This window comes from Ambystoma mexicanum, chromosome 1p (genome assembly GCF_040938575.1).
Source record: "Ambystoma mexicanum isolate Mex_15411 chromosome 1p, UKY_AmexF1_1, whole genome shotgun sequence".
In the NCBI taxonomy this organism is placed as follows: domain Eukaryota; kingdom Metazoa; phylum Chordata; class Amphibia; order Caudata; family Ambystomatidae; genus Ambystoma; species Ambystoma mexicanum.
In genome coordinates, this window is record NC_090921.1 from 733,414,164 (window position 1) to 733,429,804 (window position 15,641).

Sequence of the window (15,641 nt, forward strand, 5' to 3'; positions counted from 1 at the left end):
GATCTAAGGTGGGTGACTGACAAGCAGTGTTAGCTGAAAGGAGAGGGAGTCTGACTGGAGCCGAAGAGAGAGAAACTGATGAGAAGCACCTGAGGATCAACCAGAGAGATTTGCGAATAAATAGCATTGTTACCATGTCAGATGTTCGGCTCCTGTACCTTTCAAGGAAAGAAGTGAAAGGAAGACCACGTGGTAAGGGGGGAGGTATGGCCGGACGGAGAAAGGGAGAGGCACTTGTAATGGAGGAGACGAAGAGAAAGGAATAAAGTATATTCTCTCTCTCATTCCGTCTGGCATCATTTATGTCATAAATCTGTGGTAACAACTGGCAACGAGCCTCAAACAGTACTCGAGCCACCTGAATACTGCCAAAATACATCATCCTCTCTGCTCACACACATAAATCCTAATATTGCCTATCTACCATAGATAACGCCAAAGCCATGCAGGCCACACCAACCAGCAGCCCAGCTACGAGTGCCAGGTCTGAATTCCTGAGAGAATCACAGCCTTTTCAACTACAACCTCACTGTGACAATGGTCCAGATGAGTGGAGTGGCTAGCAGATTTTATTGACTTCATGAAAGCATTAGGAGATGACAAGTAGCCTGCGCTGACTGACGTTTCCATTAATTGGGCGGAGAAGAGAATTAAGTCGATCATTGAAACTATACCTGATGCAGAAAAGACTTCCTATGACATCCTCACAGAAGCCCTCAATAAGAAATTAATGAATTAAACAAAACAGACTATTAGAGGTATATTTTTAATCGATGCCTCCAGCTCCCACATGAGACTATTCATGAGTTTGTAATGAGGCTACGCCAGAAGGTGGCCCCCTGTCAATTCGCGAGTTTCTCAAATACGGAAGCCATTCGCCTTCACATCATCGAAGGCTGCATGTCATCCATATTCCACAAGCAACTACTGAAGAAGCCAAAACCTTTAGACGATATTATCAAACTGGCTTGCATATATGAAAGAGTGGATGTTCAAGCAGCTGCCAAGGAAACTCCAAAGAGGCAAGATTCCATTGCTGCACTGCAAACGCCAAAACACCCGAAAGCAGCCGCTGACACCGAGAAGTGGCCCGCACTTTCAACCGACCCCTCCACGCATGACAACGCAACCGAACATGTCCTCTGGAATGTGTTACAGATGTGGGTGTACATTTCTGACACAGATGTATGCCCAGCCATAGGGCAACTGTGTACCAAGTGTGGAAGAGAGGGTCACTTCCAGTCTGTCTGTAGGGAGGGTAGACATTTTACTGTGAGAAGACCGATACAAGTGAGCACATGGAGACAGTCATCTACCAAGGCTCAGGGCTCACACAGAGTAATCTGCTCAATGGAGGACTCACACAAGCACACTTTATTAGTCTCACCTGACGGTCATTTCACAGATGAGTACGGCTGCTTGATGCGTGGCGATCCCGACGTTGGAGTCGCCCCACGAATCTCGCTCAATTTGGGGTGGAAAATGCACTGTTTTATCATAGACACAGATGCCATGGTTAACCTTATGCAAGAACAAGAATTTCTTCTAACTGAAAACAACCGCATCCTATCGTGGCCTACCATGAGAATCTATCATTGGGGCACAACCACACCTCTACCATCCCATAATCAATTCCAACGCACCTCAACCCATAGGGGTATGTCCACCATCGCCACCATCTACAAACTACACAGCCACACAAGTGGTTGATGCCTCCTCAGTTATAAGACAGCAAAAGCACTGGGGCTCATAGAAGTCCACTACCAAACCTCTGAAATAATTAATTGTATCCCAACCACACTTGGCAGTGTTCTGACGATATCAGCTACTCCCATGTCCAAAGACGTACTTCGCACACAGTTCCCAAAACTCTTCCCAGACTTAGGCAAACTAAAAGGTATGTCATGAAGCTACACACAAATGAATCCATCCAGCCTGTGCCACAACATCGGAGATGAATTGTGTTTCATCTTCAACCTAAAATGACAGAGGAACCTCAACTACTACAAAATGACATTATTGAAAAAGGACGCATATGTCACTGCATAGACATGCGAGTGACCAACATGGCAATCCAATGCGAGTGGCATCTTGGCTCAACAACTCTACCCGATTCTCTAGATTGGATCTAAATTAGATCTTAACCGAGGTTATCCATCAACAGTGTCATGACCAATAACCACATTATCCACACTGTGATGATCCTTCAGATAGTGTCTCTTGTGCCCAGAGGGGAGCCCCTTTCCATGAGGTTAGGGACCTGAGGCCACTAACAAATAGTCCCTCTAGGGGTGGTAACATGCAGGAGGATCTCATGGAGAGGAACACCCCTCCAGGGGATAATGATGTGAGTGGGAGACATGGCCCCTGTAAACCCCAACCCGGCAGGCTGATGTTTATGCCCGAATCATCTTCACATAAGATCACAACTGAAACTATGTGTTATTGTAGAATATCAAACCACCTTGATGTGAAGGGTACAGGGACGAAGAACCCTACAATTTAGCAGTACGAACGCTCAATCATTTTTTGTCAATTGGACGGACGTTACACCGGGGCCATCCGTTATAAATGCCACATCATATCATATCATATCCCTGCTATTTAAATAACTGAACATCAAAGAAGTACTGAGTTCTGCATTGTCTTCGGACCTGTCCAGCAGTGGCCCATGTGGTTCTGGTATGCTCAGAGCTATTGTACGTCTAGAAGGAGAACCCAATGAGCGAGGTGGCCACATCAAAGCCCGTAAGGCCGAACTTGAGCTTCGGAAGACAGCAGCGAGGCACGTCTACAAAGTTAAAGAGACGAACAGTGGGATGCTCGGGAAGTGTCTTGTGAGTCAGTTGAGAACTGGTGGAGTAAACCTGGGGGGACGGAAAGGTGGTGGTGTGACCTGTAGTGGGTGGACCATCCAGTCCAACAACCGTGCCGAGAACGCCAACAGTAATTGGCCGCGCAGAGAAGCAGGCCGGAGAAATAGCATGAAAAGAAGAAGCTGAAACAGGGAGAGTGGACCTGTGACCTCTGGCAAAATCGGTGAAGAGAGGCTGGTAAGACTCGAGGCTGTAAATCATGAAGAAGTAGATGATGTAGTGAATCAATTTGTACCACAATTCCCTGGGCATTTCCACAAGAGTTTGGTGCTGGAGAGTTGAGAGGGACTCTGGGACCATCTTCGTTTTCCCAGTGGGGACAGGATAAACAGTATAAAGAAAGCAAAATGTGTTGAAACTTCTTTGAAGGAATTGCAAGTTTTGTTGAAGGAACATTGGGGCACCAGCTCTGAGAAATGAGCCATTCTCCTAGCCCCACAAGGATACTCTAGAGCTCTTTTATAGTTATGAAAAGCTTGGAACATTAATGAAACTTTGACTTTGAGAAGTCTTTCAGACACTTTGCATCCAGGAGAAGGGAGTCATTCTCCTGGGTCATGATCAGAACTTGAACTTTATTATTCTTTCTTTTTTGTAGTGACAGGCATAGCGTAGGAGCGTTTGGATTGGGATGGTGCCTTTTGATTTGGACTTTTACAGACTTCCTGACGAGCAGCCGAGTTTCTTTAGTTTAGGTAGGGAAACCCCATCAGAGTTAAAGACAGATAGGTTTATGTTTTACTTTAAAATAAAAGTCTATAACAATCACCATGTCACCACTTGGTTAGTCTCTTGATTCCTTGTTGCCACAACACACAAAGGGCTTTTCTGATCCACGCGGGTGAAGTTCTGATCTCATCTCTGGCTGAAATCTTTCAGGAGGGTGATACGGCAAGTTATACTTCCGTTCGAGACAGCGTTTAATTACAGTGACCACATACTGGTCTACAGCACGCCCCAAGAAGAACACAACCAGCCTCTGTTGTCTGTATGCACAGCACTTCAAGAGGCCGGAACTGACCTTGACAAATGTGAGGTGGACAAGCAGCATCTTTGTTTATACGGACACATGTTTTCTGACCAAGCTATGCAGCCTGACCTGGAAAAGGTCCTCAGTTTACAAAACTTGCCCCCCCCGCCAAGAACGCGTCTGAAGATCAGTTATTTCTTGGCATGGCCGGTTACTGTGAGCGATACCTACCTATTATACCTCTCTGAGTTTGCTAAAAAAGGGTGTCCTGCTCCAATGGTCTTCAGAGTGCCAACAAGCACTCGATCAGGTCAAGATGGTGATGTCTAGGCCATTCAATTGGCCTACTTCAATCTATCATGGCACATGGAAATAACCTTTGGTGCCAGCAGTAAATCGGTTGATTCCAGTCTAAGACATATTGCCGCGTATGCTAGCAGAGCCTTGCCCCCTATGAAATCATCATCCTTTCAGACTGTGAAGAAGAGCCTAGAAGCCGTGTGGGCGTACAAGCACTTTCATCACTTTGTAAAGGGTCAGAAATTCACGCTGATGACCGATTACCAAGCGTTACTGTCACCATTTGGCAACTGTGATGAATGGTGCAGAGTCATCATTGATCCCCAGCCTAAAATCTCATGCCATGTGGCCAGGGGATGGCAACCGCTACGTGATCCTGACCCTGGGGGTGCTATTCTGAGGGTGGATCGCATGGGAGAAGATGGCGAGAGTGGTGACCTCTGTGATTGCATCATGAAGCAGACACAAGAGATATAGTTTTGGCTATAAACATTTATTGAAAAGAAAATGGGGGTTGGGAAAAAGGCCTACTTTGCCCTATTCTAAGTGGGATTTTCCCAACCTAACTCAAACTAAGGTCAGTCTGTGTCAGGAAGTCCAATTCAAATGTTCTGTCTTTGTCAAAGCATATTCTTGCCCTCACATACCACTTAGATCAAAATGTGTAAGGGTTGAGTCTCAAAATGATAAGTGTTCAGCAAATGTTGCACTGGCGCTTCACAGCTCGTGGCTTGAGAATGGATTCCATTCCCCAAGCTTTCAGGCACTTCAAAATGACAAATAGGGGGTGCATCCTGTCCCCTTTTGTCCAGCAAAAGGTTCTTCACTTTCCTCAGGAGAGAGTTCTCAAAAGTTCCCACAATATTTTCAACTGACAAGCAGGGGGGGGGGGTGTCCCAGACCCTCCTGTTTGGTAAATTTCTCAAAAAGTTCACAAAGCAAAAGTTCCTTCACTTGGGAACTGGTGTATTCTCCTACCAGATTTCCCAAGAGTTCATCAATGTCAAACACAACAAAACTGTTCCTCTTCTGGCTAGAGGATAACTTGGCAATCCTTGCTCCCTTGGCTCTTGGCAATGCTTGCACTCTTTTGACTCTTGGCAACACTTGCTCTCTCTTGGCCCTTTGCAATGCTTCTGCTCTCTTGACTCTTGGCAACACTTGCTGTCTTTTAGCCCTCTGCAATGCTTCCTCTTAGTTCTAACAGTTCGATATTAATACGACTAGTCTGCACTTCGTTCACTCACAGGCGAGTGAAAGGATCTGCGCGGCACACGCAGACAACATCGGAGTGCCCGGGAATCACTTGCTTGACTCATACTCACCGTATAAGTTGTTTCTCCGTGTTCCGTTGGGTGGGCATAGGACCCAGACACGTGCAGCTCCACCCGACCACGCACCCAACCTCTCTCGGGTCACCGCTGTTTCTGCCATGCTGGATGTGAGCCGCCGCGATTTATGAATGTCCCCGGTTTAAATCCGGCCCACACGGATAACTCAGCTGCATTCACCATTTTTGCCTTCCGCTGCGCAAAGTCTGCAAGGGGGACAACGAGAGGTACAGACCCTCTCAGGACCCACGTTGGTCCTGGCGTCCTCTTGCCTCTCCAGCCCTGCTTTGAACTGCTTCCCCGGCTTCTCCTGTTTGTTCCCTTCCTTCTCCTACCTCCTCCTTAGTCTGCACCTGAAAGAGATACATATACTGCCTAGTCTTTCTCAGGTGAAGGCGATCTCCACTCATTAGCTGATTATCATGATCCAGGTAGTCGGTATCCCTCTTCTTCATCTCACTACCAAAGTGGTGTTTTGTCATCTTCTTCCCAGTACCAAAATGTTGTGTGTACCTATGATTGTCAATGGGAAAAGAGGGAAGGGACTTAAAATGCCCCATGAAGGGACCTCATGGAAGAGAAAAGGGGAATACTGCATCTCATCTTTGGGGACCCCATCTCCTCTTCCCAGGTCACCTCTGCCGATGTAGTTCTCCCTTGCAAATACACCCCTAGGGTCAGCATTCGGCAGCTTTGGCCTTTCCCTTGCCACCTGGGTGAAGGCTGGTTTAGGGAAAGGAGTGAGGGTGCCTCAGATTCCTCACATTCCACACTGAGAGAAGCAGTATAATTCTCTTTGTTGCGAAGAAATTCCCTTAATTCCAGAGTTCTTGATGGCTTGCTGCCATTACTCAATGCCATTGGATTGTTAAACTCTGAAAACCACTTTTAAACAGAACCCTATTCAATCTCATTATGTGTTTGATGAACATAGAGCATATGAAACATCTGATATTTTTTGTGTTTCAAAAACAACTGTTCAACAATGTGATCCAAAATCATTTGAAACGTATGAGAACTCCAAGTCCCAGAATGTTCTAAGTACTGTCACAAGGAGCAGACACTAGTAGTTCATGTGGAGGAAATGTGACTTTAAAAAGAATGTGCAGTCTAGTTGCTGTCAGTCCAGTCGATTACGCGGGACATTTAAATGCCCCGATCAGCTGTGGAAATGGGGATGACAAGGAGAATGTCAGGAACGAAGAAAGAGAGAGAAGGAAGGCTGCAGAGTGTGCAGAGCGGGAAGCATGACCAGTGGCATAGGAAGACTTATGGAGGACTGTGGGGAAAATGAGAGGCACCCCGCTGAAGCAGTTTGGCGTCACTCAGGACCGGAGGAGAACTGCAGGAGAGAAAAAGCAGACGATGCACAGAAGGACTGTGAGAGACGCGGTACTGTGAAGCTGCACGTGTCTTGGCAGCGAAGTCTAGGAGAACCTACGCGCAGACCCAGAGAGACTGTCCAGATGGGGAAACTGGCCCCTCACGAGCACATCTCAGCTGCTGCACGGTGAACCGGTGAGTCAGCCTGGTATCGAAGGGGGCCTGGGATGTGCAAACATGCTAAACGGCATTTATGAAAGTACTTTTGAATACCGACCAAACATAATTGAACGCAAAAGGCAAATATGGTGCAATTCTACTGACATGAAATGTCAGGTGGGGGAAACCTGTGAACAGCATTGTCTAAGCCAAAAGACATTGCCTAAAGAACAATGGGGGCAAATATGGTGCAATTCTCCTGACATCAGAGGTCAGTTGGGAGAATCCTAGAACCAACATTGCCAAGACCCAAAAGAGATTCTAAGTGAAATAAAGAGTCAAAATGTGTACACTTCTTCTGACATGAGATGTCCGTTGGGGGAAACCTGGGAAATGCATTGCCAAGAGCAAAGAGACTTTATATGAGAGGTTGACACAAGCTTGAACAAATCCTTCTATAAGGAATGCCAGTATGAGGGAGATTGGTGCATGAGCTAACTGAAGTCAACAAGGTGTGTGCCACTGGAGAGGTGCAACTTAAAGAATACGCTCACAAGCAAAAGTAAACGCTGCCTGCCATGCCAGCATGTCAAGCAGCGTTTACTCGCTTTGCACTGCAGAGTGCAAATGTGAAGGGCAAAGGGGAGTGTACACGCTTGTATGCCACATTTTGCCCTTTACATTTGCACTCTGCAGTGCAAATGACGAAAAGGTGGCGGCAGGGAGCTGCTTACATTACAGTGTAAACGTAACGGCTCCCCACTGTCAAATTACGTTTTTATAGAAAATGAGCCCCTGTGCCTTTTTGCTTCTGCATCACTGTCCCTAGAAATCTGCTTTGAAGCACGTTTTGTGGGAGGGTCTAAAGTGTGATGCCTGAGTGGAGGAGTTGCCAACCAAGATGCCTGTGTGTTTGTATAAGGAGCTCTTTCGCTGTTGGATGTATAAAACCTGGGCTAGGCTAATTTCACCAACTATAAGCTTTGAATGCAATAACAGAAGCTTTGGAAGGAATGGTGTTTGTGTGGCTCTGTGTGTATCTGAGTTTGTATGTGCACGCTCACACACGCATGCTGTCATTTATGCCAATGGGCAGCGCAACACCTGCCTTCCTCATTGGTATAACAGACATTTATAAAGCATCCTCTGTTTGTGAGGGGCTCTGTATGCTAACTTGCAACCGGAGAGGGGCACCTGTGGTACTTACATGTGAGTAGTCCACACTGTCTAGCTCACTATCCAAGCCCTAATATTGTACTCCGTAAAGACCATTCGGGTATCAGTATGAGATTTACTCCACCCCATCTAGCATCTGTGCACCTAGTACCACTCCCGAAAGCATTGACCCCCTACTACAGTAATTTGAACCTCATTTACTTGAACCCAAACACTCCGACTGGCATGTGCTAAGATCACCATCTCCACCACAAGAGACTACCCACGGAAAGTCGATGGACACCCAAGCTCTTATAGCTGTAGTTAAAATGTCCCCAAGTGACAGAGTTTACTAGAACCTCCTGCCTAGTTTGCATTATACCAACACTACACCTGAAAGGGGGAGGCTCCCATGGAAATCGCTAGACAGCCATCCTCAGACATACCAAGTGAGTCATTTCGTAGAACCTCCTGTCATTAATTACTGATGTTATCACCATTTCCATTCACATCCTTCTAAAGCGGGATTTAAATACTCTCTTCTTTATGGCAAGCATTTTGAGTCTGTCTCACCCTCGGATTTCAAGCGCTCAAAGGTCATCGGGGGCTGTGCTCTGCATAATACAGAAACACCATACTTCTTGGAGTGTCACCAGAAACACCAGAGCCCCATACAAATGTATTGTTAAAAAAAACTACATTTGTGTGTTTTGTTGTCCCATCTCCCATGGCTAAATGTAGAGGGAGCCCCAGGAGTTTAGGAAATACAATTCTTCATCCAGTGTCATTGTTGTGGGGCCTCTTTCCAAAAACACCTTCTCCATCAGCCTTCTTCTCTTCACAGAATAAAGTCCATTCTGAACCCACTGTCCAAATGCTGTATTATGCTAGGTTTAGCAGCCCATCAGTCACCCTTCGGGATCACCTGATGCCCCAAGATGCAACTCTGCCCTGCACTGGGTAAATTGTCGCACCGCAGTTGCCTCCTTTGACCAATGAGGCTGACCACTAGGCGTGCTGTTACTGTGCTACAGGAGAAAGGAAAAGATTAACCCTCTGCATGCCAAGTGGAAGCCTCAAAGTAACTAAACACACTAACTGCAGACAGTGGTGGAAGTGTACAAAAAGAAGTAGTGGAACTATGTTCCCACCAGGCCTGCACCCACTACCCACAAACCCCATCACCACTGTTTAAGGGAACGTTCAGTGCAGTGCACTGAAAATGCAAGCTGCAACTTCTTCCTACACTTTTATCTTAAAACGAAACCATTCCGGAACAGTTTCTTTTTATAATAAAAGTATAGGAGCTGTAAAACGTAATTTAAATAAGTAGCACCGCTCCCGACCGTTCCCGCTCACTTCGACCACTGACGGCAGACAAACATTGATACCGTTCCTACCCAATGTAAACAAAGGGATAGACAGGCAGATTGACGGCATAATGCACATTAGTAGCATAATTCCTGCCCACTGTTTACCATTTCCCTCCCTTTCTATGAACCTGCTCTTCAACAAGGGGTTGAAAGTCTTCTGAAAGTACAATGTGTGTCTGTGTTTTTCACTGGCAGTTCCTCTAATAACATATTGCAGGTCTCCATGATTGCATTTCTAGATCGTCAAAAAAATCCGTCCACAAGACAAAGTTTCAGAAGGACAATGGTGAGGAAGTGGGATCTGAGCCCCTCGAAGTTAGCTCCAAACATGTGAAGACTGAGCAGAGAATGAAAAGGAGTTCCAATGCGCACCCCAAAATCTCCAAACCAATGACTGATGGTCAAGAAATGACAGAACAGCACTCCAAGCAACACCACGACTCCAAACCATTCAGCCACAACAAACATGTGAAGGGTCATGAGACAGGTCGTGAGAATAAGAGGAACTTGAATGACAAGCAGTCAGACCACAGGCACGAAGACACCAAGCCATTGAAGAATGGCAAAAACCTCAAAGAAAGGCAATCGGACCAGAGGCAGGATGACTCCAACCGCAGCAAGAACAAACAGAACCATAAAGAAACGCAACCTGAGCACGATCATGATGGCTCTAAATCCCTCAAGCGCCTGAAACACTCCAAAGAAAGGCAGACTTATCACAGTCACAATGATTCCAGACATGAAAACAACCCTAACCCAAGGCAGTCTCATTATCATAGCGATGATGATTTCCAACATGAGAAGCAGCCTAAACAAAAGCAGTCTGATCATGGTCACGATGATTCCAAACATGAGAGGCAGCCTTATCTCAGTTGCGATGATCCAGATCATGTGAAACACCCTAAAGAGAAGCCCTCTTCTCACAGTTACAATGGCACCAAACACGAGACGTCCCGTAAGGAAAAGCCATTTGTTCACCCACATGACACCATATCACCTAAGAATGATAAGAACCATAAGGAAAGGCAAGCACACCACTGCCACCATGACTCCAAACATGAAAACTTCAAAGAAAGGCAGTTTACACACCACCATGATGACTCAATACCCTTCCACCTGGAGAAGGACTCCAACGAAAGGGAATCCCATCACCACCATCATGACTCCAAACATGAAAAGTATCACAAAGAAAGTCAATCTCCAGAGCGCCATGATGGCTCTGAGCCATTAATCGGACACATTCATATGAAACAGGGTCATTTTAGTAAAGATGACAAGGACTTCAAGAAATTTGACAAGAAAATTAACAAGAACGAGGGACAACACGGCCTCCAGCATGAAAAACAAAGTCACTCTACCTGCGGAAAGCATGAAAAGGAAGACCGACCATCCCACCAGTCCCGTGATGACTTGAACACCTTCCGCCCTAAGAAGCACCATAAGGAACCGCATTCAGAGCACCACCACCACAGTGGGCCCAAAGTCTTTTGCGATGATAAGTCTTCACACAAACATCACCAAAAGGAGGGGCAGCAGAGAGGGCGACAATCGGGCCATTCGGATGTGGAAGGACACAAGTAACTCAGCCGCATATAGCTGCATAGAGAGGATAGCCATTGCTCACTCTACCATGAAATAGATGTCTGGAAAGAAATGGTGGGTCTGAGGGGTGAGGTCAGAGTGGTGGTGTATATTCAATACCAGTGGAAGATTGGTAGTATGATGAGATGTGCGACTAAGTAGGCTTTGTGTTTCTGAAATGTGTAATATTCTAATACTTTCTTTACAAGGGGTAATGATCCACAGAAGTCAATATTGTTTGACAGCACAATGTCATTGTCATGACTAGATGATCGGCACTTTCATCAGAATACTTTATATTGTTGAGCAGTGTGGTGTTCTTCCCCATCACTTGACCCTCCACGGCTGAACAGGTATTTGAAGGCTGCTTCCAGCACAAGAGGCCGATCCATTCCTTAACCGCCAGGATCTTCAGAACTACTGCTTCCACCAATGAACTGTGCCTACCTGCAGTCACCACTTCTCAAAACCCTAAATGACCTAGCCAACAACCTCCAGGAAGTTATAACACACCCTTCCAACACATAGAGCAAGACAGTCCTCCCTCACTCATCTTGACCTTGGTACATCCTTCTGCAGCCAGTGACATTCCCTGAAATTCTGCCCCAGTGCCTGGCCATGAATACGCCATTTACCCCTGGAGCCGGAAATGCCCAGAAATATGGGCCGCCAATGTAATTCCTTCTTGATTGTTTTCCTTATTGTTTACCTGACTTGTGAATTGTTTTTCTTTATGGTTTTATCTATTTTTACTTGGATATTATTGAGCATTTGTTTTAGACATGTTTGTGAAGCCCAGAAAGCGCCAAAAAACACCTGTACTGGAAAAAGCCATACAAATTCGTATTCCTATTCTCAAATTCTGGATCTTCACAGTTACTTCTAGTCAGGTAAGGGCTAAACTGTTTCGGCCCAGCCCCACCGCCATATGTGCAATAGTTTATGCAGAAAGCAGGACAGTAAGACTGCAACAATGGCATTAGCTATTGTGTTTGACTTTTCCTCCTTAAGTAATTAATGACTCCTGACCTGGTCACTTTAAATCACGTAAGCAGTCCTAGGATATACATGTAAGCCACTATATTTCCCTCTTGGTTCTCGCGCTTACTTTGAGACAGTTGGAGATGGAAGGTAAGCTAGGCCTACCGTATGTTTTTACGGATCCTTGAGGCCGGCATGTTACACAGGGCCTCAGACTAAATCGCCATAAGAAAAGGGGAAGCCTTCAAGCAGGAACCTTCAAACTGTAAAGTCGTGAGGAAGGAGACCTTTGCTGCACCAATGGAAATAGAAAGGGGGCAAACATGTTTCTCCATTTAAAGGAAAACTGGGGTAGTGGAAAAATGGCCAGGTGTGGACAAAGATTTTCCACAAGGAAAATGTGGAGTATTCGTCTTATTCTCCTTTCCTAAACCTAGAGCATGTACCACCCCAAAAGAATTCTCTATTGCAGCCGATCTATGTAAAGAAAAAGGAGTTCTTCGATTCGATTCTTTAGTTTATTGAAGTGCGCTTTGCATTTTGATTTTTCTGCACGTTTTTGAAATGACTTTTTGTCTGCTGCCAGTAGTCCATGTCGTCATACATCGCGGTGGCAGTATAACGCTCCCAGCCTGGCAACACTGACTCTGTCCTAGCCCGACTGGCTTTTTGGTGGCAGGTGAGCCTGGCATGTGGCTAACTGCCCTGGCTCGCCCTGAGTGTTTCCTAAGAATAACATTTTTATGAGGAGACAGGAGTAGAAAAAAGGCAACAAAGAAAGAAAACCGTATTTCCCCTTTATCTCTGCCCCTTTATTCCTCTACCTCATTGGTCTCCTTCTCTGTCCCACCTCTATTCTTTCCTCCCGCTTCTCATTCCCTTGATCACCACTGTCCCTATTGATCTTCACCTCCCTCATATTTGTTGTTGTCCTTCTTCCTTCTTGCTCTATATTTCCCTCTGTTTGTTATAACCCCTATTTCATGATGTTCTTTCACTTCTTTCTTCCTTTTTCCTTTCTAACTTTTACTGCTTTCTCCTTTGTCCTTCGCCGTTCTATAATTTTCTCATTCTCGCCCTGATTATTGTTCCATTTCCTCCCATTTTCTTTTCTGATTTGATTATTTCCATACACGCTCTTCCTGGCCTATCTCTCAATTTCCATGTTGTCCTTCTTTCATTATAATGTTGTCAGGGGTCTGTCTCTCAACTTCATTTAACCTTTCTTCACACTGTTGTGTTTTATTTCCATGTCCTCTTTATCCCAAGGCTGTCGATTTCCCTTTCACATTCCTTCTGCTTATTCCATGTTCCTAGTCGTTTTTTTGTTGCTTTTTCTGTTTTTCTTTCGTTCTATTTCCTTCGCTCAATCAACAAGCTACATACTTTTTTGTTTGCCTCTACTCATTTTCTTTCTCTCTGTTTTTCTCCTTTACGCTTTACCCTCGCAATCCTACGTCAATTTTATTCACTTTTTTGCTTTCTCAGTACTCTGTTTTCTCTTTCCATGTTCTCCATTTCAACCTCTGCTTTCCTTTTCTCTTCCATTACTCATCATGTATCTTTTGTCTACTCAGTTCTATGTATCCTTATCACCCTTTTCTGAACTCTCTAATTTCCCCTGCATTTTACTCACTAAATTCTGCCTTGCCCACCTCCCTTGCACTTTCTCCCCTGCTCCTTTCCTTCCCCAATTTTTCGTTTTCATTTTGAAATAGTTTTCACCTGTTTTCCCTCTTTACTATTATATCGCCTTGCTCTCTCTCATTCATCCTTTTAACGTACTTTCCCCTATAATTTGGAACCTTTTCTCTGCCCTTTGTTTTCCCCCCTCTGTTTCTCATTCCTTGTTCTCCTTTTTGTGATGACCTATTCCGCTTACTTCCCTTATGTTCTCCCTTTCTCCTTATCTCAACTTGCACTTTCCCCTTCCATTTACTCTTTTTGCCTTCGCATATGCTTAATTTCCCTTCTAAATATGTTACAATTTGTTTTGAATTCCTACTGCTTCTGTCTCTTGCTCGTGTTTCCCACATCTCCCCTCTTCTTTGTCATTCGTTCTATCTCTTCTCTCTTTTTCGCTATAGTGGTTCTCACTTTCCTTTCGGGGTTCTCCTTTTCTCTGTTTTCTCCCTATAAAATCCTCTTCTCTCCCTTCTCTTTCTCTCCACTGTCTTTGTTTTCCACCTCCAATTTCCACTCCTTTTTGTACTTTGCTGTCTTTCCTATACTCTCCCATCTTTATAACGGCCTCGTTTTTCTCCCTTCACGTCTTGCTGATTTTTCAGTATCACTGCTTCCTTCCTTCTTTCTCTACCCCCCTCTTTTCTGTTTTTCAATTTTTCTCTCAGACCTATTTTTCCCATAGAAAGGTTTTCTCTTCTCTCTCTGATGGTTCTCTTTTATTTCTTCCTGTTGCCCCTTTCTCTTTCTCTGTTGCTCCATTTCTCCCTTTACTCTGATATCATTCCTTTTGTGTTACAAATCTTTATTCGATTTTTCCCTTTCCCTTGCCTCATCTTGTTCTTTCTACCCCTTCATCTTTCCTCTTCTTTAAATTCTTGTTCTCACTTATCTTTCTGTTTTCTATTAATTTATTTCTCTCTACACCTTCTGTATCTTTCCGTCGCACCTTTCTTTTTCCATGTCCATGTGTTTCCCTTTTTTTCTATCTCGTTTTTCTTCTCTCCTGTCAGTTTTTCCTTTTTCTGTCTTTTGTCCAATTTTGCATCCCCTCCTACTCCCTCTTTAGCCTTCCTCACTACATCCCTCCATAATGAGAGTTCCTAGACTGAATATGTTATTAATCATTCTAGTAATGTGGTATCTGCATTTTCCCAATGTTCTCTACTGATTTATAATGCACTGAATAAGTTACGAGATGAAAGCTTTGAGGTCTAATGTAAGTATTTAAATTGTGTTTTTATAGCAGGAGGTTGTGTGTTCTGTTTCCTTTGTAGGGAATATTTCTTGCTGAAACCAGTTCTTTCCTGAATTCCTTTTTACTTTGTGGTGTTGCACTTTTGATATAGGGTGAAGTAAAGTGAAATAAAAAATGTTGTGCTCAGAAAAGACATTGATCTAGCTGTTTTCATTCTAAATGGGTCAGTATTTCTTTGTTTTACATGATGATTGAACTTCGCAGAATGTGGCTTTATCTTGCAAGCCGTGGACACTCTTAAGTGGGGGAAATGCTTTTCACATGGAACATTGTAGTCATACACAAGGGCTAATGTACATAACATCTGTTCCAGCATACATTCAACATTCTTTGCATCTGATACCATTTTTATCATTAACAAGAGTATTTGCGGTCATCTGGGTGAGATTTGGCATATTTACAAAAAAAAGGTTTTTCACATGAATATGGTGTAATTACATCCACTTCAAGAGAATGGGAGTTAAAATCATAATCTCGGCGTTTGAGCCAAACAGGAAGAGTTGGGTTTGGGGTGATGTGGTTCTTTTCTGACACTTGCAGAAACATATCCGTTATTCTCTGAAAGTTCAGCTTTCAACCCCCTTCCCGAACATTTTTTTAATATCCAAAATAATGAACAGTGGACAATGACAACCCAGGTGAGTTGCAAAA

General features: G+C 44.5%; 1 protein-coding gene across 5 annotated transcripts in view; it reads left to right on the forward strand.

The window, feature by feature from the left end:
- PBXIP1 (PBX homeobox interacting protein 1) overlaps positions 1 to 15,121 on the forward strand; it is a 220,419-nt gene extending 205,298 nt beyond the window's left edge. For all 5 annotated transcript variants that reach the window (XM_069650226.1, XM_069650231.1, XM_069650225.1 and 2 more), the window contains one exon: positions 9,727 to 15,121. In XM_069650226.1, coding sequence (XP_069506327.1) covers positions 9,727 to 11,068 — 1,342 coding nt within the window. In that variant the 3' untranslated portion in view covers positions 11,069 to 15,121. The remainder of the gene's footprint in view (positions 1 to 9,726) is intronic.
- The last annotated feature ends 520 nt before the right edge of the window (positions 15,122 to 15,641 follow it).